The sequence below is a fragment of the Loxodonta africana genome, chromosome X (assembly GCF_030014295.1).
Source record: "Loxodonta africana isolate mLoxAfr1 chromosome X, mLoxAfr1.hap2, whole genome shotgun sequence".
NCBI lineage: Eukaryota > Metazoa > Chordata > Mammalia > Proboscidea > Elephantidae > Loxodonta > Loxodonta africana.
This window is the reverse complement of record NC_087369.1, coordinates 35,155,503-35,182,113: the sequence shown is the minus strand read 5'-3', so window position 1 is coordinate 35,182,113 and position 26,611 is coordinate 35,155,503. Positions and strand designations below refer to the sequence as shown.

Below are 26,611 nucleotides of genomic sequence, written 5' to 3'. Positions count from 1 at the left end.
TTTGGAGAAACATCAGAACTCCCAAATCTTGAGAAGGTTAATTTACAAGTGTAAAACAGAACAAGAACCAGGAAAGAAAGAGAATGACAATACATCTTACCACATGACCAAACCAGTTGCCATCAGGTCAGTTCTGTCTCATGGCAACCGCATGTGTATCAGAGTAAGAACTGTGTTCCATAGGATTTTCAACGGCTGATTTTTTTGGAAGTAGATCACCAGGCCTTTCTTCTAAGGCGCCTCTGGGTGGACTCGAATTTCTAATTTTTGGTTAGTAGCCAAGTGTGCTAATCATGTGCACCCTCCAGGGACTCCTCTTACCACATAAACCTGTTGCCATAGCGTAGATTCTGATTCATAGCGACCCTACAGGACAGAGTAGAACTGCCCCATAGGATTTCCAAGGAGTGCCTGGTGGATTCAAACTACTGACCTTTTGGTTAGCAGGTGTAGCTCTTAACCACTAGCCACCAGGGTTTCCTCTTACCACATCCAAAAACCAAACCAAACCTGTTGCCCTCGAGTCGATTCCGACTCATAGCAACCCTACAGGACAGAGTTGAACTGCCCCATAGAGTTTCCAAGGAGCGTCTGGTGGATTTGAACTGCCAACCTTTTGGTTAGCAGCCATAGCACTTAACCACTACGCCACCAGGGTTTCCTCTTACCACATAAAAAAAAAAATTTTTTTCTGCAAATTCTTAGTTAATTGATTTCTAATACAAATTTCCATGCTCTTGGGATTATGTCTTTTCATTGAAATAAAGATAACATTTTAAGTGATTTGCCATATTGACACCATGATAACTATCACTGATTAATTGCAAAGGCCACTACTGCCTCATCACAGGACAGGAATTCCGGTCTCCAAAGGTAGAGGCAGACCTTGAATCTACCCTTAGGCCAAGGGAAAACCTTAAAGCCAAAGCTGATCCTGTGTGTCACACTCAGACTTTAATAACAGCTGCCTTCAGAACTCACTGGCTCAAAATTGCTAAAGGAAGGCACTAATAAGTCTCAAATTATGAGTCAAAATGCCAAAAGAGGTGTCATATTTGCTCTACAATAACAATACCAATTATACCCATAGGCACATACCTTTAGTGTAGCTTTTACATTTTTATTTGGCTTGTCAAGGGTAATGAAGAAATCTGGCACCCCTTTTCCCTTCTGTTCATATCTTTTATTTTTTGCCCCCTTTGCCATGGGGCTAAAAAAAAATTTTTTTTTAGCATACAATAAAAGGAGATTGGTGTCCACAGTCCTTTGAGCCCAAACATTCTACAGGCAAGAATGTTAAGCAAAAAAATATTTAAAAGAAAAGGGGGGGGGACATATTTGAAACTGCAAAATGAAGTGGAATGAATCAATCACGAGAAAGAGAGAGTGAAAAGCAAACGGCTGAAAGAAGATGAAAAGGAAAGCAAGCCAACAAAATAAATGGACAAAAAGAGACAATGAAATCACGAAGGGAGTTTATCATAAAATACTCTTCGGACTCTAATCTAAGCTATTATGTGAAGGTTGTGGAAAATTCTTGTGCTAATGAAGACTTTCTTCTTTTCAGAATGTTTCCAAGCTTGAAATAGCTTTGTTGTAGCTAACATGTATTATCATATTGCAAACTCAAAGATTAGAAATGTTTGAACTGTCCAGGCCCTGTAACTTTTCCAATAAAATGTTGCATGGGAAGCCCTTTCCTTTTAGATTTTATTAAAAAAACTACTAAAAGTCCAAACTCTGCAACACCATTGGTGGTGATGTTTTATTTAGAGAATCCAGACCAGTGGAAGAGCCCTGAAGGCACACTGGTTAGGAGCTCAGGCTGCTACCAACCGAGAGATTGACAGTTCAAACCCACCAGCCGCTCCTTGGAAACCCTATGGTACAGTTCTACTCTGTCCTGTAGGGTCGCTGCAGGGTCCCAATGAGTCGACAGCAGCAGGTTGGGTTGTGTGTGTGGTTTATACCAGTGGTTCTCAAACTTTAAAGTGTTCGGAGTTTCTGATTCAGCAGGTCTGAGATGTGGCCTGGGTGGGGCAGATGCACCTGGTCCTAGGACAACACTTTGAGAACAGTGCTGTATCACAACTACGAAGAATCCCATTTAGCTCGGGGTCAGCCTAACCTGAATTTCATGTCCTTGCCGCCCCACCACTTTAATCTTCAGTTGAGGGGGAGTGGAGAAGAGAGAGAATTACGTATGCGATTTTTTTCTTTCTTTCGCTAAACAGAAAACTTCAGTCCCACACACCTAATTACCTGCAGTGAGGTCATTTGCACCTAGGTCATTTATTTAGGCAACAAGTAGTTCTGCTGGAGGGTAGAAACCCTGGTGGCATAGTGGTTAACAGCTACGGCTGCTAACCAAAAGGTCAGCAGTGCGAATCCACCAGGCGCTCCTTGGAGACCCTATGGGGGAACTCTATTCTGCCCTATAGGGTCGCTATGAGCCGGTATTGACTCGACGGCAACGGGCTGGGTTGTTGGTTGGAGTAGTTGGGTGCGTGGCTTCCTGGGTCTACCTTAAATCCCCTCCTCTTCTTTTTCTTGTTCTTCTTCCTTTTCTTTTTTTTCCCCTTTTTTCTTTGTTTTGAAAGCCCCAACCGCCGGGTCTCTGGAATTCGGGGCTCCCAGGTCCTTAGGTAGGGGCGGAGCCTGCCGCAGCTCCGCCCCGTCTGCCCGCAGCGCCCCCTCCCCGGTCCGCCCGCCTGCCCGCGCCCGCTCCACCGCAGTGCTTCTCTCGGCTTGGAGCCTGGGCGGAGGCGGCGCTCGACTTTCGGGGAGCCCGGCGGCTCTGGGAAGCTCACTCCTCCGCTTTCGCCCGCTCCCGATCGCGGAGCTCTTGCAGCCATGAGGGAACAGCTCAAAGGGTAAGTGGATCGCGGCCCCGGCCCCCTCGCATCGCCGCAATCCATTCACTTGTGGCGCGGGCAGGGGGCAAGCCGAGGCAGCCCAAACTTGGGCAGGCGCGGCGGGTGGAGCCGGGGCGCCCGGCGGCCGGCGTCGGGGACCGTCTCCCGCGGGTCCCCAGGCGCCGCTGCAGGTGCGCCCCCGGGGCTTCTCCCCCGGCTCTGGGGCTCGCGGGGAGCCCCTGTCCATGGCTTTGGGACGGGCTCGGAGAGAAAAGACTGGGTTTCTCGCCGTTCCCAGAGGGGACACCGCGTTCCCCACGCGGACGTTGGGGCTGGGGGAGCGTTTAGCTTCTTTCTGGGCTGCTTGTGTGGACAGGAGCAAGACGGGCTGTTCCTAAATCTGTTCCTAAATCATCGCACGACCTCGCAGAAGGAAGCGGCGCGCGTGGACCTACCTTCCATAGCACTGCAAGTGCCAAAAGGTCAACTTTCTGCCTGATTTCTTCCGAGGATTCTAACTGACATTTCCCTCGCTGCATTTTCTACTGTGCTCCTTCCATACCATACCGTAAGACTTGCAGAAATCAGGAAAGAAAGAAAAATCAGTTAAAGCCCAGAAGTCTAGGATTTGACATAGAGAGACGATCGGGGAATATGCCTTTTTTTTTTTTCTTTGCCCTCTGGGTTTGGGTGTGGAGTCGTTTCTGGGGTGTCCTTTCCTCTCGTTTCTCCAAGTGTCTGTGCTAGTCTTCAAGCAAAGTTTGTCATTCCCGATCCGATCATGGCAATGAAAGACCAAGACACTTTGTTTACCTCAGTGAAATTTGAAGTGAAGTTTGATGTTTAAATTGAAGAGGTTTAGTTGCCTGAGGGAGGCATATTATTAATTATAAAATGCCTTAACATCATGAAAAAAAATCCGATTTAAGTGGTGAACCAAAGTCTTTAAGTAAAATCCACGTTCTTCCCTAGCCAACAAGCGCTCCTTGGTCCCTCTGCTTCTTTATCCTGGTCACCTCTCTTTGTCACCCCGCATCACCCTTTCTCTTTTTGCCTAGATCTTTTTTAAATCCCTCCTTCCAGAGCCCCTCTTTGGAAGATACAGTTGCTCTTGGAAAAGAGAGAGGAGCAAACGAAACAACATGGTTATATGAAAGGTCTCTGACCCTTGATCACTGTGAAAGTGGTTTCAGTCATCATTGTTTGATCTTGGATTGGACACGACCCCGAAGTGAAATTGCTTTGGCCAAAGTTGGGGGTGGGTGAGAGTTAAACCTTGAAAAGCAAATAGAACAGAGGACAAGTAACAGCTGGAACCGCCACTGAGGCAATCACCTTTGTCCTGGCTTGAGCCAAAGAGAATAAAATGGTAAATATCCCAGGGAACAAGAAATGGGAACTAGAAATAGGATTTCTGATCCTTACATGGACGCTCACCCCCTCAGACCCCTCCTCGCGGTAGCAGAAACTTTTAAATATATTTCCCCATCTCCACCCTGCTAGTCTTCCAGCAGTGCAAGCCAAATCCAATATTCAGCATACAATTGCCAAGGTTCCTCTAGAAAAGGAGCCTGATCCCCAGATTAAAGGGAAATCATTTTGTGTGTGTGGATCAATGGGCTCCAGATTATCTATGAAGCTAAACTCTAATCCTCTGCAAATCGCAAAAGAACGCTACCTTACTACCTTTTTATTTCACTGCATAGCTGTTAGTATCCTCCCCGGAAAGTGGTGGAAACATATTTTTTTTTAAAGGCAACTGTTCGGAATATTTTCAGTACCAAATACCACTAGTGGCAGAAGAAATCTTATTTTAATTAGGCAACTGCCATTTCCGCTGAAAGAGCAGTAGAAATTTGTTACTTTTTATAAGTGTTTAATGTTTGTTTTTAAGAAACTAAGAAAGCAATTCAATAAGTCTGATTATTCCAGCACTGACAGCAGGAACAGCTCTGAGGCAGTTATAATAACCTTGCACACTACTTGAAACTAAAGAAGGTGAGAGAAAATTTAAGTCGTATGGTAGGAAATTAGGTCAGCCCCGTGCTCAGTAGAGTAATGCTTTAATTTCTTGTTATTGGCAAGTAGGTGTTACTGGGGTCTCTTGTCACATCCAGTGACTTTATATTTTCATTTGCATCAGGTTCACTATCACAGCTTCAAATAAAAGGGAAAAGAGAGATTATTGTGGCTTGTGCAAAGAAGAGAAAGAGGGGAAATCATAGTTTGCAGACTGTTGAGAGAGGCATATCTGCTGCCAGGCTTTGGAATCAGCAGGACCAAAATCAATAACATTTTAAGAAGATTTAAAGAGCATTTTAAGGATGATTTATGAAGCTGGTCTGTGTGTCGGTGTACATCCAGAATTGTGATCTACGTTGAACGTAATTGTTCACAGAAAGACTGAACAAAGATGTACCCATTAACGTGTGAACAGGTTTCAGAATTGCCTTTTTGGTTGGACGTGGTGGTATGTAGGGAGTGTGTTTCTGATGTGAGAAGTGAGGTGCAGAAAGGGGGCAATTACCAAAAACACTACCACCCACTCTTCCGCCCCCACCTCCCCAACACAGCATGGTTTTTTTTTACACTGTCTGTGTATTCCAGGTAAACGTGAGCTGCTTCTCCTAGAATCATTGAGAATTCCATACTGTTTTTGAAGACAGGCTCAGAGTAAGAACCACAGCTGTGAAGTTTCTCTTGATCACAGACCAAAAAAATACTGTTCTGTAAGGTAGAGTATTGATAAGGGTTGTGCAAATTTGTGTTAACCATTTCAGCCCGTCCAAATTATGTATCTTTTCTATGGGGGGGCGGTTTAAATGTGTCCCAAGAGGGCTTTGGATTCCCTACAGGTAGAAAATACCCACGTACAGTGATACGAGTATTTGGCTAGTCATGTAGTTACCCAAAAATTTGCCATCCCTTCACCTCTGTTGCCAGGCGTTCTCAGCATTGAATGATTAAAAGAGTATTTTTTCTTTTCTTCTTTCCACTTGTGCTTAGTTCTCTCACTGAGCACCGATTGTAGGTGAAGTGAAACTAAGACTACAAAGGTGAAATAGAAATCTGTTTTTCTAGTTACTTTGCATTGATGAAAAATAAAAGGTTTGTGTGTTGAACGGGAAGAAGGTAAAAGAAGATAGGCTTTCAGAAAGGTTTGAGAAGTTCTTTTATCAATATTATTCATGCCCCCAGAAAACCAAAACCAAACCCACTGCCATCGAGTCGATTCCGACTCATAGCGACCCTATAGGACAGAGTAGAACTGCCCCATAGAGTTTCCAAGGAGCGCCTGGTGGATTTGAACTGCTAACCTCTTGGTTAGCAGCCGTAGCACTTAACCACTACGCCGCCAGGGTTTCCCATGCCCCCTAGAGTCACCTGTAATTGGGAAAATTAGTACCTGTAAAAGGCTAGCGTCTTAACATACAGAAGAGGGATACAAGTGAGGGCTTAGCATTTCTTCCATCTTCAGTTTCAGTTTAGCTAGGGACCGACAAATTTAAAGATAATTTCTAGACCCCTTTTCATAATTTTGAACTCCAAAATAACTACTTTAAAAAAGGTGGAAATGTAGGTAGGTCAACAATCAGGAAATCTGGGAGGGGGAGGGTGGTACTACATAAAGCTCCCATTCACTCCCTCTGTGTGGGGTTCCCCTGTTAATCTGTCTGCATGTTTCTCTTTCTTTGTGGAAATTGCATTTGGTACAAGTTTATTCCTTGCCCATGCTACTCCAATTCGAAGTCGATTACAGATGGTGGCTTTTCAGGGTGGTTCTCTCTGTCTCTTCGTGATCAGGTTTTATCAGCTCAGACAAACATTTTTCTGCAGATCTGTTGAAGGTGCTAGAGTCCTCCCAAATATCCTGGAGACAAGACCTTTATTATTACCCAGTGTGCGTAATGAGGGTTTATACCAGTACAGGTGCACACACGTGCGCATTTCCCCTCTTTTCCCTTCCTCCCTTCCCAGCGCTCACGTCTGGATGTCCTTTGGAAATGGCAGAGGCCTGAATACAGGGCGGTCTCAATAGAAGGTAATCTTCCCTTGTTCTGCACTTGCGTACGAAATTGGTACACAATCACTTTCTGAGCAAAAAAATAAATAAAATGCACAACAACAAGCACCACTTTTTCCATGAAGCTGCAAGCTGCAGCCTCCTTGTGCTGTGCATATAAAGTACCAGGCCCACCCACCCCTTCTCCAGATCATGAACCAGCTTGGTCCTGGGGTTTCCTGAACCCCCCGAAAGCAAGGCCATATCTTCTCTTCTTGCCTTTTAAGACTTGGATACCACTCTGGTATGTGATAAGCCCCTACTGCACCCCTCAAATGGGAATTGCCTTTGCCGAAAAGTAAGACAACAGAAATGAATGTATTTGGAAGAGACCGAAGCAGCCTTTCACAAGTGAACATTTGCTTGTAAATTTATTTCAGTGGCCTTCACTGATCAATCACTGAAAGGTAAATATCACAGGGATAGTCTTTGAAATTGTACAGTTTGGGTAATTTCCATACACTTTTGTGAGATTTATGATTGTATTGTATGTCTCAAAACACATTAAGCATTTCTGCTTTACTTTTTAAAAAGGGGATAATAAATATTAAGTGTTGTTTTTCTCTCTAGGAAGGGTCTTAGGCTCGGCTAACCACAGATGGATCCACATCTAAATTGTAGTCAACTAACGAAAGGTTTGACTTTGGTGAATGGTATTTGGGGAGCCACATAATAACAAAAATTACCACGTATTGATTCCTTGGCACTTACCTGTATCAACTAAGCCTTTAACATGCTCCCAGGTGAGCAGATACTGGGCTGAGCTTGCCCCCAGTTTCACAACTACACGGAGCCAGAATCCTTCCCTAAAATCCAAAGGTCAAGCTGAGGCTACTTGACACGGTGGCCTCCTCAAAGTCCTCTTTCTGTGTGAGGCCTCTCAGGTTTCTAGTTCCCCTCAAGTGCCCAGATGTAAGCGCTTTCTCCTCCTTCCACACCCACCCTCCCCCTCAAAAAGATTACGAATAGGCTCTGCATTTGAGTACTAGAAAAATACCATTCAAGGCTGTGTTTTACTGTATCAAAGTCTGTCATATGAGCCCTGAAAACTGGGAATATGATGCTATGGTGATTTATGTGGATGGGCCAAAGTAAGGAAAAGTATATGTAGTTATCGCTCCGGGTTTATTCATGTAATTGAATGAGGAACAAAAGTGTTTTGTTCTTTTTGCTGCAGAAGCTGATAGCCGGCAACCACGCTTAGCTAAACTTCAAGAAATGGAAGAGAACTGTGAATGCTTCATTCAGGCCCAAGTAAATGTAGGAAGAGGTGTAGTGGTGCATAGTGTACTGAGCTAAAGATATTGTAAAAGTAATAGGAAAAGAAAAGGTAAGGTATGTTAGTTGGGCTATGAATATATCTTAAGCTGAAATGAAAGACAGATATGGTAGGAAATCTGGATATGTAGAGGAAGGTGTAATAGGAAAGTGTCAGGAGCAGTAAAAGCAAATGAGAAGTGAGGTGACTTATTTATTAAACTAATGTCCAGTATCTCTTTGACAGAGTTGAATAAAAATCAATTGTCAGTGTCCTTTCTATGTGTTCCACGTTAGACCGGCGAAGAAATCCTGACTTTGGATTAATGATTACATAACAAGGTCATTTTATTATAACAAAAGCACAACCAATTTGTGGGTGCAAAAAAGAAACAAATTCTGGTTACATCTGGAGCCAAATAACGTTCACATTGCTTTTTTTCCTTTGAAAATGAAGATAACTGCCTTCCCTGCTTGGAAGATAAACATTCTTCACTAGACTATGGAAATCCTTTGAAGTAAAGATGCCGAATAATTCAAAAGCAGAACGTGCTTTTTCTTTCTTTTCTTGACTACCCATTCTAAATTCTAAAGTCTCTCTTTATATTTTGTGTTTTAGCCACGAGACCCAAACAACTTGCTGGGATCATCCCAAAATGACAGAGCTCTACCAGTCTTTAGGTAAGGACATGGACATGTTTCTTCCAAGTTAAATGACAGGCGGCTTTTAGAATAAAGTGGTTTGTAGCGTATAAGCCATTTGTTGCCTAAATTTATCACTAGCTTGTTTAAAGGGTGAAAGCAATGACACCTTTCTATCTAAAATTGACACTCAGCTTTTTTTTTTCAGAGGTTCTTTAATAATAACTTCTAGAATTTTATTGATTTCCTGAAAATTCAGTATACCTGAGTGAGCTTCAAGGTCTTTGTAGTTTTTTCTTTGCTGCCTGGAAGGATGGAAAAAAAAAAAAGCACGTACAACTTACTGCAATTATTTTTCCCCAAGAAGGAAGAAAACTGTTTCAAGTTGTTCTTATTGATTTCTTCCGTGTGAATCCAAGACAACACTTTTGCCAAACCACAAATGTTGTGTAGAGGAATTCTCGGCAGTCTTTCCAATGCTCACAATTCTTACGGCCTGTCAGGTCATCACTGTGAACGTTTAAATGATTTCTCTATTATGGCTTCTTTTGTGCTTGTGTGGGAGCTGAAGAATTTTTTTCCTCATAACTTGGAATTTTTTGAACAGGTGCACAGCCTGCAGATAAGGGGAAACCACCAATATTTTTAACACTTGGTGAAAGTCTACTCTATGCTGTTTTAGATCTATCAGGAAGAGTATGCGGTGAATTTTCTGAAACTGTGGCTAGTTGATTTTCTTTTCTTTTTTTTTATCAAAAAAGCTAGTCATGTTTTCTCTACTACTAAAAATTTCTAAGTCTGCGTTTTTGTGAATGGATGTATTTATAGGTTAGAACACATGCAGTGATCTCCTTGGATTTAAAGTTACATAACAAAATTCATGGAAATCAGGGTGCATACACGTAAATTCTGTATATGTATACACGTTATGTGCATGTGTGCCTATTACTGCTTTTCTATTCTCATTAATGAACTGCTGCTATAGAGACACTAAGGAATGGGGTAGGAGATACTGGTGACCAAAATTGTTTTGCTCAACTTTTTTCTAATACTAATTAAGTTCCTTATAGATAATCTATAAAATAAAAAAGATGAAAAAACCCACCTATAGTAATTCTACTACCTGGAGATATCCAATACATTTAGAATAATATCATGCCATTTCAGTCTGTTACTGTACACACACATGCACATGAACACACTTTTTAAAATTTAAATAAATTGAGAGCAGCTAATCTTTAAGTACTACATTTTCAGCCCCTACAGATTGTTTTTGGCTTATAATGCTAGACTGTTTAGACCACCAGTGGAAAACGTGAATGTTCTGGGGAGCATGGCAGGTAACATAAACGTGTGTTGGACAGGCTTATTCGGGGATTTTGACGAAGTAGAGAATGGAGACTTCATCTGAAATGGGCAGTGGCTGTGCAGGGTGAACTGGTCATCCTAGCTTAGTGCTCTCAGAGCCTCTGACTTTTCAAGAGAAACCAGAAATCTGTCATCGAAGAGCTAATTTAAATTTGTTCGCGGGCTTCCAGATTACACAGGCTCAGGCACTTGTAACTTTTCCCACTCTAATCACAGTGATCTCTAGTTTTAATACTTTAACTTACTGTTAATTTATTTTAAATAACTGTCACTGTGAAATTAATAGTTGTCCATATTTTTTTTAAGTTTACAAATATAGACAAACAAAAAAGAAGAGGTACATCATCCATAAGCCACCTCTTGCCACTCCTTAGAGTTGTTTAATAATAGCTAAATTGGTGTGAAAAGTATCTCCCAAAATTTCTTTCTACACATAGATTTTTTTAATAGAAGTTGGACCATTCTGTTTTATAACCTGCAGTTTTTCATCTAAAGGTAATGTACCATGGCGTTTTTCCATCTCATTGCATGGTATTCTCTACCAATTTACTTTTAATTATTCTGTAATGAGAAATCACAAACACGGTTGAAATAAAGCTAATTATGGACTATCAATGAATAGGTGTTTACACTTTCAATGGGAACTAAATACACTTTCTATCATCATATTTCAGAAATGTCTCAGTAGTTCTGATGTGATTGTGAACTCAGTTGATAACGTGGCATTATTTGTGACCTTGGGCAAATCACCCGACTCTGGAAGATAATGGAATTTTACAGTTAAAGGGGATTTTGAAACTCATTTATTCAAAACTTTCTCTTTTATTAAATCAGCTTTATTGAGCTATAATTTACGTATAGTAAAGTATAGCCATCATAAATGTGAGGTCCAATCCAACCCCATTTGAAATTCTGTTTCTTGTTAGCATAGTAACAAATATCTTGGAAATAAACTAGCTGTTGAAATTTGCACTTCAGCTTTCAAGACTAATATTTCCTGTATTTTTATATTATAATAAAACAGTCCCTGGACTAACTTTTATCCCTGTGGTGACTCAACAAATAACATCTTCCATTTATGGAGGGCCTGTTGTATGTGCTGCACATGTGACATGTCAGCAACCAACCTGTGTGGTGTATGGTTTCAACATTCCCATCCCACAGGGGAGCAAGAAAGGTTTGGAGAGGCCATTTGTCAGGGATGCACAGCTATGTGGGGCCACATTGAGATTTGCCTCAAGCTTTCTTTTATCTTGTTCATTTTATTAACTCAGTAAAATATGTCCAAGTAAGTTACTGTGTACCTGGTACTAAAACGTACGAATTGACATTTTTACCTATTGATGGAAAGTAACTCGAATGGTATGAAAATAATAAGTATTTTGAATAAGCCATAGAATTTCTGCAAATGGTCTGGTGAGTTCCTAGACACTTTCACTATGGCCTGGCACACGTGGAATGATTGATTTGGTTTGTTATGTGTCTACATTCCTAAGAAGACCTCCAGCTTTAAGTACCGTCACTGCCCTCTCCCTAAACAATTATAGTGCTTCAAGTCCTATATTTCTTTTTAAATTTTCCTTATTGGTTTATTGTTTTTTTCCCTAGGGAGGCATCCCTTTAGGTCCTAGTTGCTAATTAAGAGCTGGATGAAATGGTTAGAAGCCTTCAACTTCACTCAATTTGTTAAAAGTGTCTAAAGCAGAAATGGAGCCCTGGTGGCACAGTGGTTAAGAGCCGGGCTGCTAACCAAAAGGTCAGCAGTTCGAATCCACCAGCCACGCTTTGGAAACCATATGAGGCAGTTCTACTCTGTCTTCTTGCGTTGCTATGAGTTGGAAAGGACTTGACGGTAGTGGGTTTTTGGAAAGCAGAAATGGTGTTGTGGTCTGGTCTTGTAAAATGTTTTAGACCACACCTAGGTCCCACTCCTGCATGTCTATAGTGACATGTCCAAAATATCAAGATGCTCCTAGTCTTCCCATACCCCTCACTCCAGTTATACCCCAATGGTAGGTGCTACAGTGATTCATAGTATGTGTAAAAATGTTACACATTCCTAAATATGTTCACTTCCGGGGAGGTTCCCATTCTGTAATTTACCAAAATACCCAACCAGGCTTCTCAACACAATTCTATGTTACTTCCCGCCCCCCACAAAAGCATTCAAGTGCAGACATCTCTGGGTAATAGAACTGTAGACTATTTTTTTTTCAATCTGAAAAACACTTTTCTACAACTTTAAACCCAAGAGAATCTTCTCATACATTTTAATCTGTAAAGTACATCCATTCACAAAAAAAGCAGACTTAAAAATTTTGAGTAATAGAGGAGATATAACTTTTTTGATTAAAAAAAAATCATTTCAGATGAACCCATCAAGTGTTAGAAATATTAGTGGTTTCCCCTTATCTGTATGTCATGCACCCATTCAAAAAATTCTAAGTTATAAGGAAAATAATTTTCAGGCTCCTACACAAACACAAAAGATAGCGGAGAAATTGTTTAAGGGCATACAATGATGATAGCCATTAGAAATTTGACCATTGAAAGGTCTGCAGAAAGTTATTTTAGACAACATTAATGGTTTGGCAAAAGCATTGTCTTGAGTTTTCACAAGGAAGAAATCAATAAGAACAACTTGAAAATGGTTTCCTTTTCAGCATTTTTCCATGACTGCACCTAATGTGGGACGGTGAGTGAGATATAAAACCAAAGGGTTAAGCGCTTGGTTACTAACTGAAAGGTTGGCAGTACAAACTCACCCAGCGATTCAAACCCTCTCAGCGGTTCCACGGGAGAAAGAACTGGTGATTTGCTTCTGTAGATTATAGCCAAGAAAACCTTGTGGGGGCAATTCTACTTGGTAACACATGGGGTCACTATGAGTTGAAAAAGACTTGAAGGCACGTAACAACAGTATTTTCTTCTAGGCCCTAGTATCTTTATCTTTGGAGCCCTGGTGGCACAGTAGTTAAGTGCTCAGCTGCTATCTGAAAGGTTGGCAGTTCACATCCTTGGGAGAATAACATGGCAGTCTGCTTCCATAAATATTAGGGCCGTGGAAACCCTATAGAGCAGTTCTACTCTGTCCTATAGGGTTGCTAGGAGTTAGAATCGACTCGATGGCAGTGGGTTTGGTTTTGGTTTTGTCAAACACCCTCATTTTAAAGACAAAGATAAAACCTGTTGCCATTGAGTAGATTTCCAACTCCTAATGACCCTATAGGACAGAGCAGAACTGCCCCATAGGGTTTCCAAAGAGCACCTGGTAGATTCCAATTGCCGACCTTTTGGTTTACAGCCGAACTCTTAACCACTATGCCACCAGGGTTTTCCGTTTGACAAAATAGTGTCTAAGAATTTGGTTTGTTTTCTCTCTTACTTTAGGCTGAGGGTGGGACAGGTTGTTTTGAAAATTGCTGTAATCATTTTTCAACAGCTACCTTTTGGCTGACTCTGCAGACAGATGGATTTCTAAAATTTTAATCATTCCTATTTTTTAAAAATGAACGTTCTGGGAAAAGAAACAATAGGAAAAATATCATGCCACCCGTCAGTGTCTTATAGGCAGAGGGAGGCAGGCTGTGATCAAATACAGAGGCTCTTGAGATATTTTCCACAAGATTCCTCCGGGCCATCCATTGATTATTGAGAGGACATGTTCTTCATTGTTTCTTAGAAGTAATAATATACTGGATTCATGAGATGAGTTTCAGGTTTCTTTTAGCGTATTTGGAGTCCCAGGGTGGTGCAAATAGTTAATGCTCCCAGTTGCTAACTGAAAATTTGGAAATTCAGTCCACCCAGAGGCACCTTGGAAGAAAGACTTGGTGATCTAGTTCCAAAAAATCAGCCATTGAAAACTCTATGGAGCACAGTTCTACTCTGAAACACATGGGTCGCCATGAGTCAGAATCGACTGGAAAGCAACTGGTTATGAGAGACTGTTGGCTCCAGTAGCTTATCTTGGTGATTTAAAACCTAAAGCTCTTTAAGGCTCCAGAAGGCATTTGCAAGATCAGTAGATGTTAAATTTACCAATAGTAGTGTGCTCTGGAATTTATTTTGAAACACTGATCTAATATTGATTTATGTGAAGTACCATTATATGATTAAAAGCCTGTCATTTTCTCACAATTTACATCTAGGCCCGTAAGTTCCTCATTGAAATTCTTAAGTAAACATTTAATCCACCTCCCAAGCACACATATAATATGTACTGCTTAAAAATACTTTTAAAAGGTATTTCTTTGTCTTACTGGGCGTACATTAACTATAAATACAGTAAAATATGCGAATAATATCCTCAATACAAAGCAGGAACACTAGTTTGCAAAGGAAGCACATAGTAAAACTAGGATAATGAATGTGGAGAGAGAGTCACTAAGCTTCAGAAGGTTAACTGACTTTATTTCAAACCGTTTACTAAAATCTAGGTGTACTCTAGGTTCTGACTTATTCCAATTTCCTTTTCCTTCAGTGAAGCCCCTTTAACTCCGAGTTTTTTTTTTCCTCTGAGGGTATTGGTTTTCCTTCTTTCCTGCAGTTATGGCATTCTTCAGAAAGATCTAGTCCCTCTTAGCCTTTACCCAAGTTTTGGAAACCACTGTCCAGCATGAAGCTCTTCCAGAAGATGCAAAAACTCCCATATTTTTCAAAAATTCACTTAGGAAAGTTTTAGGAATTCTTAGGAAAAGTGGCCTCAAAAAACCTTGTCATTTGGAGGTAGTCCATCAGCATACTGCCTTAAGCGTCGCATTTGTTGCTTACCAAGAGCTTCAGAATGTTAAAATGAGAGCTTAGTTTTAGGGTCCAATGGGTCTAATGCTGGTGTGATTCTTCAGCAATCCCTAGTTAAGGAGGCCAAGAACCTCTTCAAGACACCTGACTATAATTATTAACAAGTAATTGCAGCTGTCCAAAAAAGAGTTAGGAACAGGGCCATACAAATCCTTGTACCTCTTTTTGCCCAAGAGGAAGGAATATCATAGATGTTTGCTCCTTCTTCCTCTTTCAATAGGCCTTCTACATTCCATTTAGTATTCCCTCCTGACTATGCTCTATGATTAGAAACTGCAGGATGCCGAATGACTCTTTATGAATTCCTTTTGCATTAGGAGCTCGCCCTAATGCTTCTCTCAGCATATTTTGTAAACTAAACCGTTCTCTCCTAAGCTACTCGATATTTAGCATATTCCTTTCCTTGGCTCTTGCCTCTAGTTCCTTAAATATTGCTAAGTGTTAAAACCTCTGCTTTTCAATGTTCTGCTACCATAGTGCCTTGTACCGGAAAGGATGTCTAAATTGAGATCCCAGCTTGGGTGTAACCTTGGGCTAATCCCTTGGTTTCTCTTGATCTTAGTTTTCTGAATCTGTGTATCTATATGTTCAATATATATGTTAATATATATTAACATATATATATTTAAATAAAATCTCAGCTTGGCCAGTGATCTTCCATCTCTAAAAGTCTGGTTTTATTTTAACTCCAGGCTAGAGTAAGGCTTGGTTGTGTGAATGCCGTCTGCCAATCCCTCAATTTCCCTTTGTTACCATCAGCTGGAAGATATGAATAATAGGATAATCACATTTATAATAATTGTACTTTCATTTGCATAGCACTTTACAGTGAGCAAAGAGAAATAACCTTGTTTAATCCTTATATAGCTTTAGAACGGGTGCAGAGCTGGCACGTGACTTGAATTTTCTATCAATTTTAGTTTCAAATCTTCTGTCTTGTCATCCACTTGAATATACTCCCTGGCTTTGATTTGTAAAATCATGCTACCATATTGGTGAATGTGGTGGCTGTTTCTTTCCATTTAGACTTGAGCAGGCTGAGGCTCAAGAGTTGATTTGACTTATTCATACTGACATATGGGCAGAAGATAAGGAACCACGTGCAGAACACACTTTTTTTAAAATAATTTTTATTGTGCTGTAAGTGAAAGTTTACAAATCAAGGCAGTCTCTCACACAAAAACCCATATACACCTTGCTACACACTCCCAATTACTCTCCCCCTAACGAGACAGCCCGCTCTCTCCCTCCACTCTCTCTTTTCGTGTCCCTTTCACCAGCTTCTAACCCCCTCCACCCTCTCATCTCCCCTTCAGGCAGGAAATGACAACATAGTCTCAAGTGTCCACCTGATCCAAGAAGCTCACTCCTCACCAGCATTCCTCTCCAACCCATTGTCCAGTCCAATCCACGCCCGAAGGGTTGGCTTCGGGAATGGTTCCTGTCAGGCCATTTGAGAACAGTTCACTGTTCTCAAAGGAATGTCCATTATTCCTAGGATGATTTATAAAATTGCTTTACCAGTGTAATTAAGGTATGGAATTCAAAATGACGTTCTTTATTCCCTAGCTGACAAAGTTAGCACTGAAGATTTACTCAGATTCGCAAATTAGGGGACATAAGACATCAGGCTGTTATAAATGTTCTTTTACTTCTACTATGCTGTTTATTAAAAAAAAAATTCTGTTCTTTTAACTTTGGTTAGGCTCAATCGATTTTCCCCGTGTGTAAAATAGAAATGTAATTTTAAATGAAAATTTGGGGCATTTTAATGGAGTGTTCTTTTATAATGGTTTTCTTGTTCGAGTAACCTGATTTAAAGATTTCTAATTAAGCACATAAATAAATAGATGCTTCTGAATTGCATCTCCCAAAGCTTAATTCAGGAGGAAACCCAGAAAGGATTGCCTTTCAGACTTTAACTGGTATACAATTTAAAAGAGCTGCCAAATTGTAGTTTATTTGATCTCAATAAGAGGAATATTAAGGTTATACCTGCATCTGTGAGAAAAGTGCTAGATGTGTACAATTTTGTGTAGCTGGGTCTGCAGAAGGCAATTTCTGCACATGGAGTAAAGGCATCTAAAATTGTGTCTGCTGCATTTCCAATATTTATTTTTGAAGCACACAAGTCTGACTACCTCTGTATGTCTCTTGCGAGCTGCAATTTTCCTGGAAAGAGATTCAAAACAGAACACTCCCATTAAATAGTGAGTTTTTAAAGTGCATACCCTCTCCAGTAGTAATAAAATGACCTAAAAAAAATTTGGAAAGGTTCTCTTCTGACATAGTGAATGAATCATTAGGTGATTGAATTGGTGATAGTCTGTGAGAATGTTTCAGAATTTGCCATTCCATAAGTCTTGATTGATCCCTTGCATAACTCCAGGGAAGTCCCTGTGCCCCCTCCAAACTTGTAGCTCATGTAATTGGACAAATGTGTTATATGAGTGTGTGTGTGCCTGCACACATTTCTATATCTCCATGCATATGTATACATTTTTATCAAGTATTAATTATGGTAGGAAAATGATTAGTTTTATATTTTGCTTTCTTGTCCTGTGAAGAGGCTGTCACTTTTATATAGCAGTGCTCCTCAAACTGGTGAAGGGCAATTTCTTTTCTTTTTTTCAGCGTAAGTACATTGGAGACTTCTAGGTAGTCACGCCACATATAACTCACTGGGCAAGTTCATCAACACTTGAACTGGCCTGTACCCTGTTCAGTGAGAAGAATCCACTGGTCAGGCATTTGGATGTTATTGCAATGTCAAGTTGCTATAAAAGTTGCTAAACACACTCCCAATTTCTCTACTTGTCAAGGACCATACTTTGAGTAGCACTGTTCTAGAGCACTTAATTTTGCAAAGTATAAGTGTAAAATTAAATCACGCGATCTCGGTTGGGGGAGCTCAACTGGCATCAAACAAGATCTCTTGAAAAGTGTTATTTATGGGATTTTATATTTTGCCAGTTGAGTCAAATCCAAGCAAAGAAGAATCTTCTTTCCCATCTTGCAGTCCTCCTTCACAATTACCAGATTACAGGAAAGGGCCAGGTTTAATGCCTCCTCCACTCCCCATGATTAAATATAATGTATAGTCTGTGACATTTTTCAAATACAAGGGTTTTTTTCCCCCCAGAGTATAAAATGTAGTATGTGTGTGATGAATTCAGTGGGGGGCTAATTAATTACACTGAGACTTCACTATTGTCCCTTTTTGAATTTAAATTTCGGTGCAGTGTGATGTAGCAGCAAAACAGTTCATTGACTTTGAGGCTAGAGAAATGAATTCTGGCTCTATCAATAATAATTTTGAACCTCAATTTCTTGATTTATTAGGTAATTATGATACTTGCCTTGGGGAGTTTTATGAGATATGTAGAGTTAAAATATAAAAATACATATATAGAGATGATATATGTAAAATAGCAAATACCAATGTCTGACATAGTAACTGTCAAAAAATTATAATTGTATTAATAACAATGATGATGATGATGATACATAATTTGCTATTATCAGTGTTACTATCCTGTACTGGAAACCCTGGTGATGTAGTGGTTAAGTGCTACCGCTGTTTACCAAAAGGTTAGCAGTTCAAATCCACCGGGCGCTGATTGGAAACTCTGGGACAGTTCTACTCTGTCCTATAGGGTCGCTATGAGTCAGAATCGACTTGACAACAACACGTTTGGTTTTAGGTTTTATCTTACACCAGTGTCCCTTCTGATCCAAAATGTATTGGGTTTCTGAGTTGAGATGCAAAGACTCCAGGTAGTGAGGGACATCTTGTGTTCAGATCTTTGAGTCTGGCACTCAAGGAGCCCCTTAATTTTTCTAAAGTATTTTACTTCTTAACCAAGGTACCAAGGATAATCTGATCACAACTTATCCTAACTTCAGGCAAGTACACACTTATATTTGAAATGCAAGTTAGAGTAATAAATTTTCTACTGTGTTCTTCACCCTTCCCCCAATTTTAAAATAATATATCTTTCATAATAGAGAACAACACACTCCACAGCCTTTAACTGTGAATGAAAATGACTTTTTAACACACATATATGTGTGTAATCTTTTATCTTTCTTCCTATCTATCTTTAAGGCTCTAAAAGTTTAAATAAACTACAAAATCAAGTATGTGTCAAAAACAGGTAGAGACACGAACCCAAAGATGCACAAGTAAAAAGAATGAAAAAAAGCCTGTAAAATAATGTGATGTGTTTAGAAAAATGCCTGATGCATAGTTTAAAAAACCCAACCCAAACCCATTGCCATCAAGTTGATTCCTACTTATAGTGACCCTGTAAAACAGAGTAGAACTGCCCCCATAGGGTTTCCAAGACTGAAATCTTTTACAGAAGCAGACTGCCACATCTTTCTGCTGTGGAATGGCTGGTGGATTCCAATGGCTGACCTTTCAGTTAGCAGCCAAGTGCTTTAACCACTGTGCTACCAGAGCTCCTTGACACATGGTCAGCACCTAGTAAATGGTAGTGGTACTGTAATGGTAGGGGAGGGAGTAGGGGAGTAGATAGAAAGGTAAGCAGAAATGGAACCCTGAGAAGCTTTATATGTCATGTTGAGGGTTTTAGATTCCAAGGTTTTTGACTTGGAAGACGTGTCAATCAGGGATCCAGTCAGGAAATAGAAACCACTCTAGTTACTTTCAGAAACCCTGGTGGTTAAGAGCTAGAGCTGCTAACCAAAAGACCAGCAGTTTGAATCCACCAGGCACCCCTTGGAAACTCTATGGGGGCAGTTCTACTCTGTCCTATAGGGCTGCTATGAGTCGGAATCAACTCGACGGCAATGAGTTCCTAGTTATTTCAAGCAGAGAGAATTTAATGCATGAAACTGGTTACTCAGTGATGGAAGAACTAAAAAGCCAAACAAAAAGCAGGAAGTGTCTGAGACAACTAGGGATGAAGGGACAATGGCAAGATGTAGTGTCACCAGAGCCCCAGAAGCCAGGGGCCATCTGGCTGGAGCTAGAACAAGTGGCCAGTTGGGACCACTAAGGGAGCTCATTGGTAGGAGCTCCAGAGCATTTGCTGGAGGCAGAGTGAGAAAGGGACAAATAGGCTTCTCCCCTCTTCCTGCTCATTAGTCTTCTGCCAGTGACTCGCACTGCCAAACATACCTGGTAGTCAGTTGGTAAGGGAGCAGGGAAATGCTGTTCTCTTGATCAAGAGCAGAGCAGGGAAAAATCTGAGAGACAATAAGTAAATGACTGAAGTAAAGGAAACCTGATGGATGGTGATGTAACCAACCGTCTTTGCCAATATACAGGGAATGAGGAACACAAAAAACTACTAAGCTTTCATAGGATTTCTAAAGTGAAACTAGATAAGGCACTAGAAGGCATACTTTGTTCAAAGGAAACTGACCTAAAAAAGGAACGCAGAGGTAGCAATAAAAAAGGTATCTGCACTGAAATCCAACCAGTAAGGATAAGCTTCCATGCATTTGATTATAGTACTTACATTGTATATAGCTGTTTATGCTCAAGTTTCTCAAGACTAAATAATGAACTCCTTTAAAGTAGGAACTACCTTCCACACTTTGTCACCAGTGCCTGGCTCATGGTAGCCTCTGAATAAATAAAAGTTCATTGAATGAAGCACAGTAGAGCAGGGGAGATTGATTTTGTTGGGGAGGAAGACAATATACCACTCAAGAAAATGGAAAGATACGGATGAGATTTTCCTAAGGCACATTATTAAACTGGCAAGATGGAATTCTCTGGTGAAAGAGAGTTCTCTCCAGAAAGTAGAAGATAAAGCCTCATATTAAAAAAAAAAAAAAAGGGGGGCGGAGACTATCAATTAAATTGTAGATTTTATTAGCAATTTGATATCTTAGAGAGCAAAACCATGTGAACTGCTAGTTTGGACTTAGTTTTGTCCTAAAAGGAATAACTGATGGATAATCGAGGAGAGATAAGACCCTTAAAGTGTCAACATGGACTTGAAATTTAAATAACAAGAAAAGGAAACACTGAACACAATAGGATGTGCTGATAGCTTCATTGGTTCATTGGCTCAGTAAACATTTACAAGTGTGCCAAGCATGGTAAATCCTAAACGTTAGGGCAACAGGCTAAAAATATTAAGGAAACTAAGACTCATTCAAAGCACAGGAATTTTTGATGATCATATTTTTTGTGAACATTTTGAATGGACATAGGTTCATTCTAGAAATTTTGGAAAACGCAGTTAAGTAGAAACAAGAAAATAAAAATCTCAAATCTCAGCACCCAGAAATAACCACTATTTACAGTTTAGAGAATTGCTTCCAGTCTTTTCCTATGTCTTTTTTTTATGTAGTTGCTTGAAGTTAACGTGTTTTTGCTGTTGTATCTCACTTTATTCGCTAAGCATCGTAAATTTTCTAATATTCCTAAAAGTTTTTCAGGGAGGTTATTTTTCCCAAGTTGCATTTTATTGAGGTACCTTTTTAAAAAAAATCCCAATTTTTGAACATTTGGTTTATGAGAAGGAAAACTCAAATTCATGCTGAAATTGTGGAAGTGAATCTATAAGATTATGGGGTGCATTACAAACAGGCTTCTGAAAAGCAAGCCGAGTTAAGGGTTATGATGGCTTCTGTGCAACAAGCTACTTGTATATTAGTGATTTTATAGAATAAGTCAATGTAGTCAAAAATGGAAAGTCAATTATCAGAAAGTAAATAAATAAAATTTATCCAATGGCAAATATAGTTTTTAAGTGAACAAACACAGTTTTCTACCACAATATTTTAATGAATAAAATTTCTTTTACCAAGTATTTATGGTCTCAAGGTTATAAGTCAACTGTCCTTGGAAAGGAAACTCTGGTGATATAGTGGTTAAGAGCTATGGCTGCTAACCAAAAGGTCAGCAGTTTGAATCCAAGAGGCGCTTCTTGGAAACCCTATGGGGCAGTTCTACTCTGTCCTTTAGGGTTCCTTCCTATGAGTCAGAATCGGCTTGATGGCAACGGGTTTTTATTATCCTTGGAAACCTTCAATATTGCAGGGAAATCTTTTTCCTTCATAGCAAACCACTTTAGACAGAAACTCAACTTTATGATGAGTTTCTGTAAGTTTTACATTTCATAAAAATAACTTATATGCAAGTGTTCACTTACCTTTATCATCTGGAAATATAGAATGACTACCAGAGTGCCTTATCTTCTCAAAACACCTGTGTGCACAGTTATCCTATTCTTTTCAAGGTTCTTCATTACACTGTCAATTAAGACTTGTAGCCTCTTGCTTCATTTAACACTTTCTAGCCAAGTCTCAGATAAACAATATTGAACTAGTAATTATTTCCACAGTTGTTTCTAATTCTTTCTCTGCTCTAAGTATGACTGTGAGGAACATCTTTGTGGATAAAGTTGTTGCATATTTGATTCATAGACGTGTAATTATGGAGTCAAAGGGTATCAACGTTTTTAAGCTTCGTGGTATATATTGCCTGAAGCTCTCTCCAAACATTGTACCCATTTACACTCCTAACATATGAAGGTGTCCATCTAACCATGCTCTTTTCCAGCATGGAGTGCTATTTTAACTTTTGCTACTATAATAAAACCAAAACCAAACCCATTGCCGTCAAGTCAATTCTGACTCATAGCAACCCTATAGGACAGAGTACAACTGCCGTATAGGGTTTCCAAGGAGCACCTGGTGGATTCGAACTGCTGACCTTTTGGTTAGCAGCCGTAGCCCTTAACCACTACACCACCAAGGTTTCCACTACTATAAAGGAGGGGGGAAAAGCATTATTTATACTTTTGCTACAGTAAAAATTAATGAGGGAAAACACCTCATTGTTGTTATTTGCATGTCTTTGATTACTAGTGACCATGAAAATATTTTTAGATGTTTATTGGGCATTTTTCCTCTTTTATAAGTAATAGAAAAGCAAACCAATTTAATCAGACAAAACTCTTCCAAACTTTTCTGATATAATGCAAGCTTCTTTTTTTTATTGTGTTGAGGGACTCCTAGTGATGAGAGACTCTAGATACCATATATACAGTTTTTGAATTATGCCTTAGCTTGCTGTTCTCTGAGCTAAACAAGCCTACCCCTTTCATCCATCCTCAGCGGACCTGTTATCACTACTAAATTAGATTTCCTTATTCCCTATACCAAGTTCAGTTTCTTCACATTTTTAAAGTATGCAGAGCTCTAAACTGCAGTAGTTCTCTCAATAAAGGGCTATTAAGTTATGAAGGAGCCCTGGTTGCGCAGTGGTTAAGCACTTGGATGCTAACCAAAAGGCCAGTGGTTCAAACTCACTAGCTGCTCCGCAGGAGAAAGATGTGGCAGTCTGTTTCTGTAAAGATCACAGCCTTGGAAATCCTATGGGGCAGTTCTACTCTATCCTGTAGGGTCACTATGAGTCAGAATCGACTCAACGGCAACAGGTTTTTTTTTTTTTGAGGGGGAGGTATTAAGTTATGAACAACAACAACAAAAAAAAACCAAAACCCGTTGCCATTGAGTCAATTCCAACTCATAGCGACCCTATAAGACAGAGTAGAACTGTCACATAGGGTTTCCAAGGAGTTGCTGGTGGATTCAAACTGCCAACCTTTTGGTTAGTATCTTTATCTTTCTACCTGTTATGTATAGATTATAAAATATCATATGTCAGTTTCACAAAAGACCTTACTGTCTTCTTAGGTGAATAAAATTGACATATATGAAACAGTTAGTATATGCTATAAGCCTTAACCTAATTAAGATCAATACCCAATGTGTGGTATAGATACCCCAAACCCATTGCCATTGAGTCAATTCTGACTCATAGCGACCCTATAGGACAGAGTAGAACTGTCCCATAGGGTTTCCAGTGAGCGCCTGGTGGATTCAGACTGCCGACCTTTTGGTTAGCAGCCGTAGCTCTTAACCACTACGCCACCAGGATTCCCGTGGTATAGATAGGAAGAGCAATATTGATTAGAAGAATCATTAGAGAAGGTTGTTTGGAGAGCAGAACAAAAGACTGTTCTAGGAAGGAATTTTTTACTACTTAGGTAAATTAAAATGTAGGGCTGGGGGATTCCAGGTAGTATAACAGCATAAACAAAGGTATAATTTAGAGAAAGACTGGCTTGTTTGAGGGTCAGCGAAGACATTGTTCTGTGAGAACGTACTTCGATTTTTGAGGGAAAACCAGATTCAGTGCCTTTGGGGTAAATGATGCATCTTAAATTATAGAATGAGGAATTTAAATTATATTTAATTGCCAATGGGAAAACATTATTTTCTCTTTAGAAGGGAGAGATGATGAAATCTGTGTTTAGGAATAGGAATTTGATGGGATGGTTTAAGGAAGAGCTAGAGAGGAGAGAAGGCATTGATGGGGAGTGGTGGAATTCTCACCTTCCACGCAGGAGACCCAGGTTCAACTCCTGGGCAATGCGCCTAATACGAAGCCAACACCCATCTGTCAGTGGCGGCTTATGTGTTGCTCGGATGTCGAACAGGTTTCAGTGGAGCTTCCAGACTAAGATGGACTAGATAGAACGTCCTGGTGATCTACTGCTGAAAATCGGCCAATGAAAACCTTATGGAACACAGTGGTCTAATCTGCAACCAATCATGGGGATGGCACAGGACCAGGCAGCATTTCGTTCTGCTGTGCATAGGGTTGCCATGAGTTGGGGCTGACTTGATGCAGCCAACAATAAGAGAGGAAAGAGATCAGTTGATTGTTGAGGATCTTAACATAGCAATGGAGGAAGGAGAAGGGGGTATGTCAGAAGTTTTCTTCCCAAGGTTGAATTGCCTGAAAGTAGTGACAGATTGAGGAGTTCCTGAGTGGTTAGATAGATGCTCAACTAGTAACTGAAAGGTTGGCGGTTTGAGTCCACTCAGAGGTGCCTTGAAGAAAAGCCTAGCAATCTACTTCAGAAAAATTAGCCATTGAAAAAAACCCTGTGGAGCACAGTTCTTCTCTGACACGCATGGGGTTGCCATGAGTCACAATCGCCTCGACGGCAACTGCTTTTTTTTTTTTTTGGTAGATTGGATTGGCTTAAAGAAAAGGGAAAAATTATTAGATGCATTCTAGATTTGAAGCCTTGACGACACAAAGACTAGTGATACTATTGACCCAAAAGAGAAAATTGTGGATTGACTGGGGCAATAGGAAATAAATCTCAATTTTATTGATTTATGTAATTGGGAATTTCTTTTTAAGTTCACCATTTACAAAAGTTGTTTTTGGCAGCTCATATACATGTATGTACCTCTATACTATAAGCACATGTTTCTCACCAATCCTCTCAACAGCCCTGTGAAGTATATTATTACCACCATTGTGCAGATGAGGCTCAGGGAAATTAGGTAATTTGCTCACATAGCATAGCTGGAATTTAAACGTTCTTCAAACTCCTAAATCAGCGATCTAGCCCCTGATCTATACTTTCTTCCTGAGAGGTGACAGTGGCATTTTAAAGAGAGAATACTTTGAAGGCATTTGAAAAGGGAAACGCAGTGAAGATCGTACAATCATCAACGTGGTAACAACAACAACAAAAAGACACCTTGCATTATTATGGCACTTTTTTTTTATAATATACTTTTACAATTTTTTAATTATAAAATTATTTTATAATTTTTTATAATATACAAAATACTGGGGGCAGGGTACAATTCCTATCTTTTATTTAGCAAGCCTATATCCTCAGTACTGCTCTCTTCAAATGGTTTACGATTGGCTACTAATTGAAAAGTTGGCAGTTTGAATCCACCTAGTGGTGCTTTTGCATGTGAAGCTGGAAAATGAATAACAAACAACAGCCCTGCTTTAGAAGAAAAACCTGGTGATCTGATTCCAGAAAGATTCCAGCCAAGAAAACCCTATGGAGCTCAGTTCTACTCTGTAACACGTGGAGTTGCCATGAGTCGAATTGATTTGATGGCAACAGGTTTGTTTTTTTGGCTTTATATCTCTTAGGCTTTGCAACAACTTGTTCCATTTATAAATGGAGAAACTGAAGCTTAGGGAAGTTAAGGTTAATTGTTCAAGCACACTAAGAGCAGTGGCTTTAGGGTCAGACAGATTTGAGTTTTAATCCTTAGACAAGTGAAACCTTAGGTTTCCTTACCTGTAAAATGAGATGGAAATAACAACATGAAGTTGAAGGTATTATATGAGAATTTATGTGTTTATTGCAAACAGAGTAAAACTCATTGCTGTCGAATCAATTCCGACTCATAATGAGCCTATAGGACAGAGTAGAACTGCCCCCATAGAGTTTCCAAGGCTGTAAATCTTTACAAAGCAGACTGCCACATCTTTCTCCCGGGAGTGGCTGGTGGGTTCCAACTGCTGAGCTTTCAGTTAGCAGCCGAGCACTTAACCACTGCACTACCAGGGCTCCTTCAACATATAGTAAGCACTCAAAAAAATTATAGCCACAATTGTTATTTTACCATAAAATCAGGACTAGAAACTATGAATTTTTCTTCACTGTCCATTCGTTTTTCCATTGTTCAATTAGTACTCTCCTGCAAGGCAATGAATTTAAAAGAAGTCACTAGAGAGATGTGTGGAAAAGAAAACACATTTAACATTTAGTCCTTTTTAAAAATTATTATGTGCACATGATTT

The 26,611-nt window shown here is 39.9% G+C and overlaps 1 protein-coding gene across 5 annotated transcripts in view; it reads left to right on the top strand.

The window, feature by feature from the left end:
* The window catches only part of DMD (dystrophin), a 1,889,362-nt gene that overhangs the window by 1,731,784 nt on the left and 130,967 nt on the right, over positions 1–26,611 (top strand). For 4 of the 5 annotated variants that reach the window (XM_003420180.4, XM_023539127.2, XM_003420179.4 and 1 more), the window contains exons 1-2: positions 2,754–2,873; positions 8,795–8,856. In XM_003420180.4, the coding sequence (XP_003420228.1) occupies positions 2,854–2,873; positions 8,795–8,856 (82 nt within the window). In that variant the 5' untranslated portion in view covers positions 2,754–2,853. Of the gene's footprint in view, positions 1–2,753; positions 2,874–8,794; positions 8,857–26,611 lie in introns of those variants that run through there. The other variant, XM_010599731.3, reaches the window with a different exon arrangement.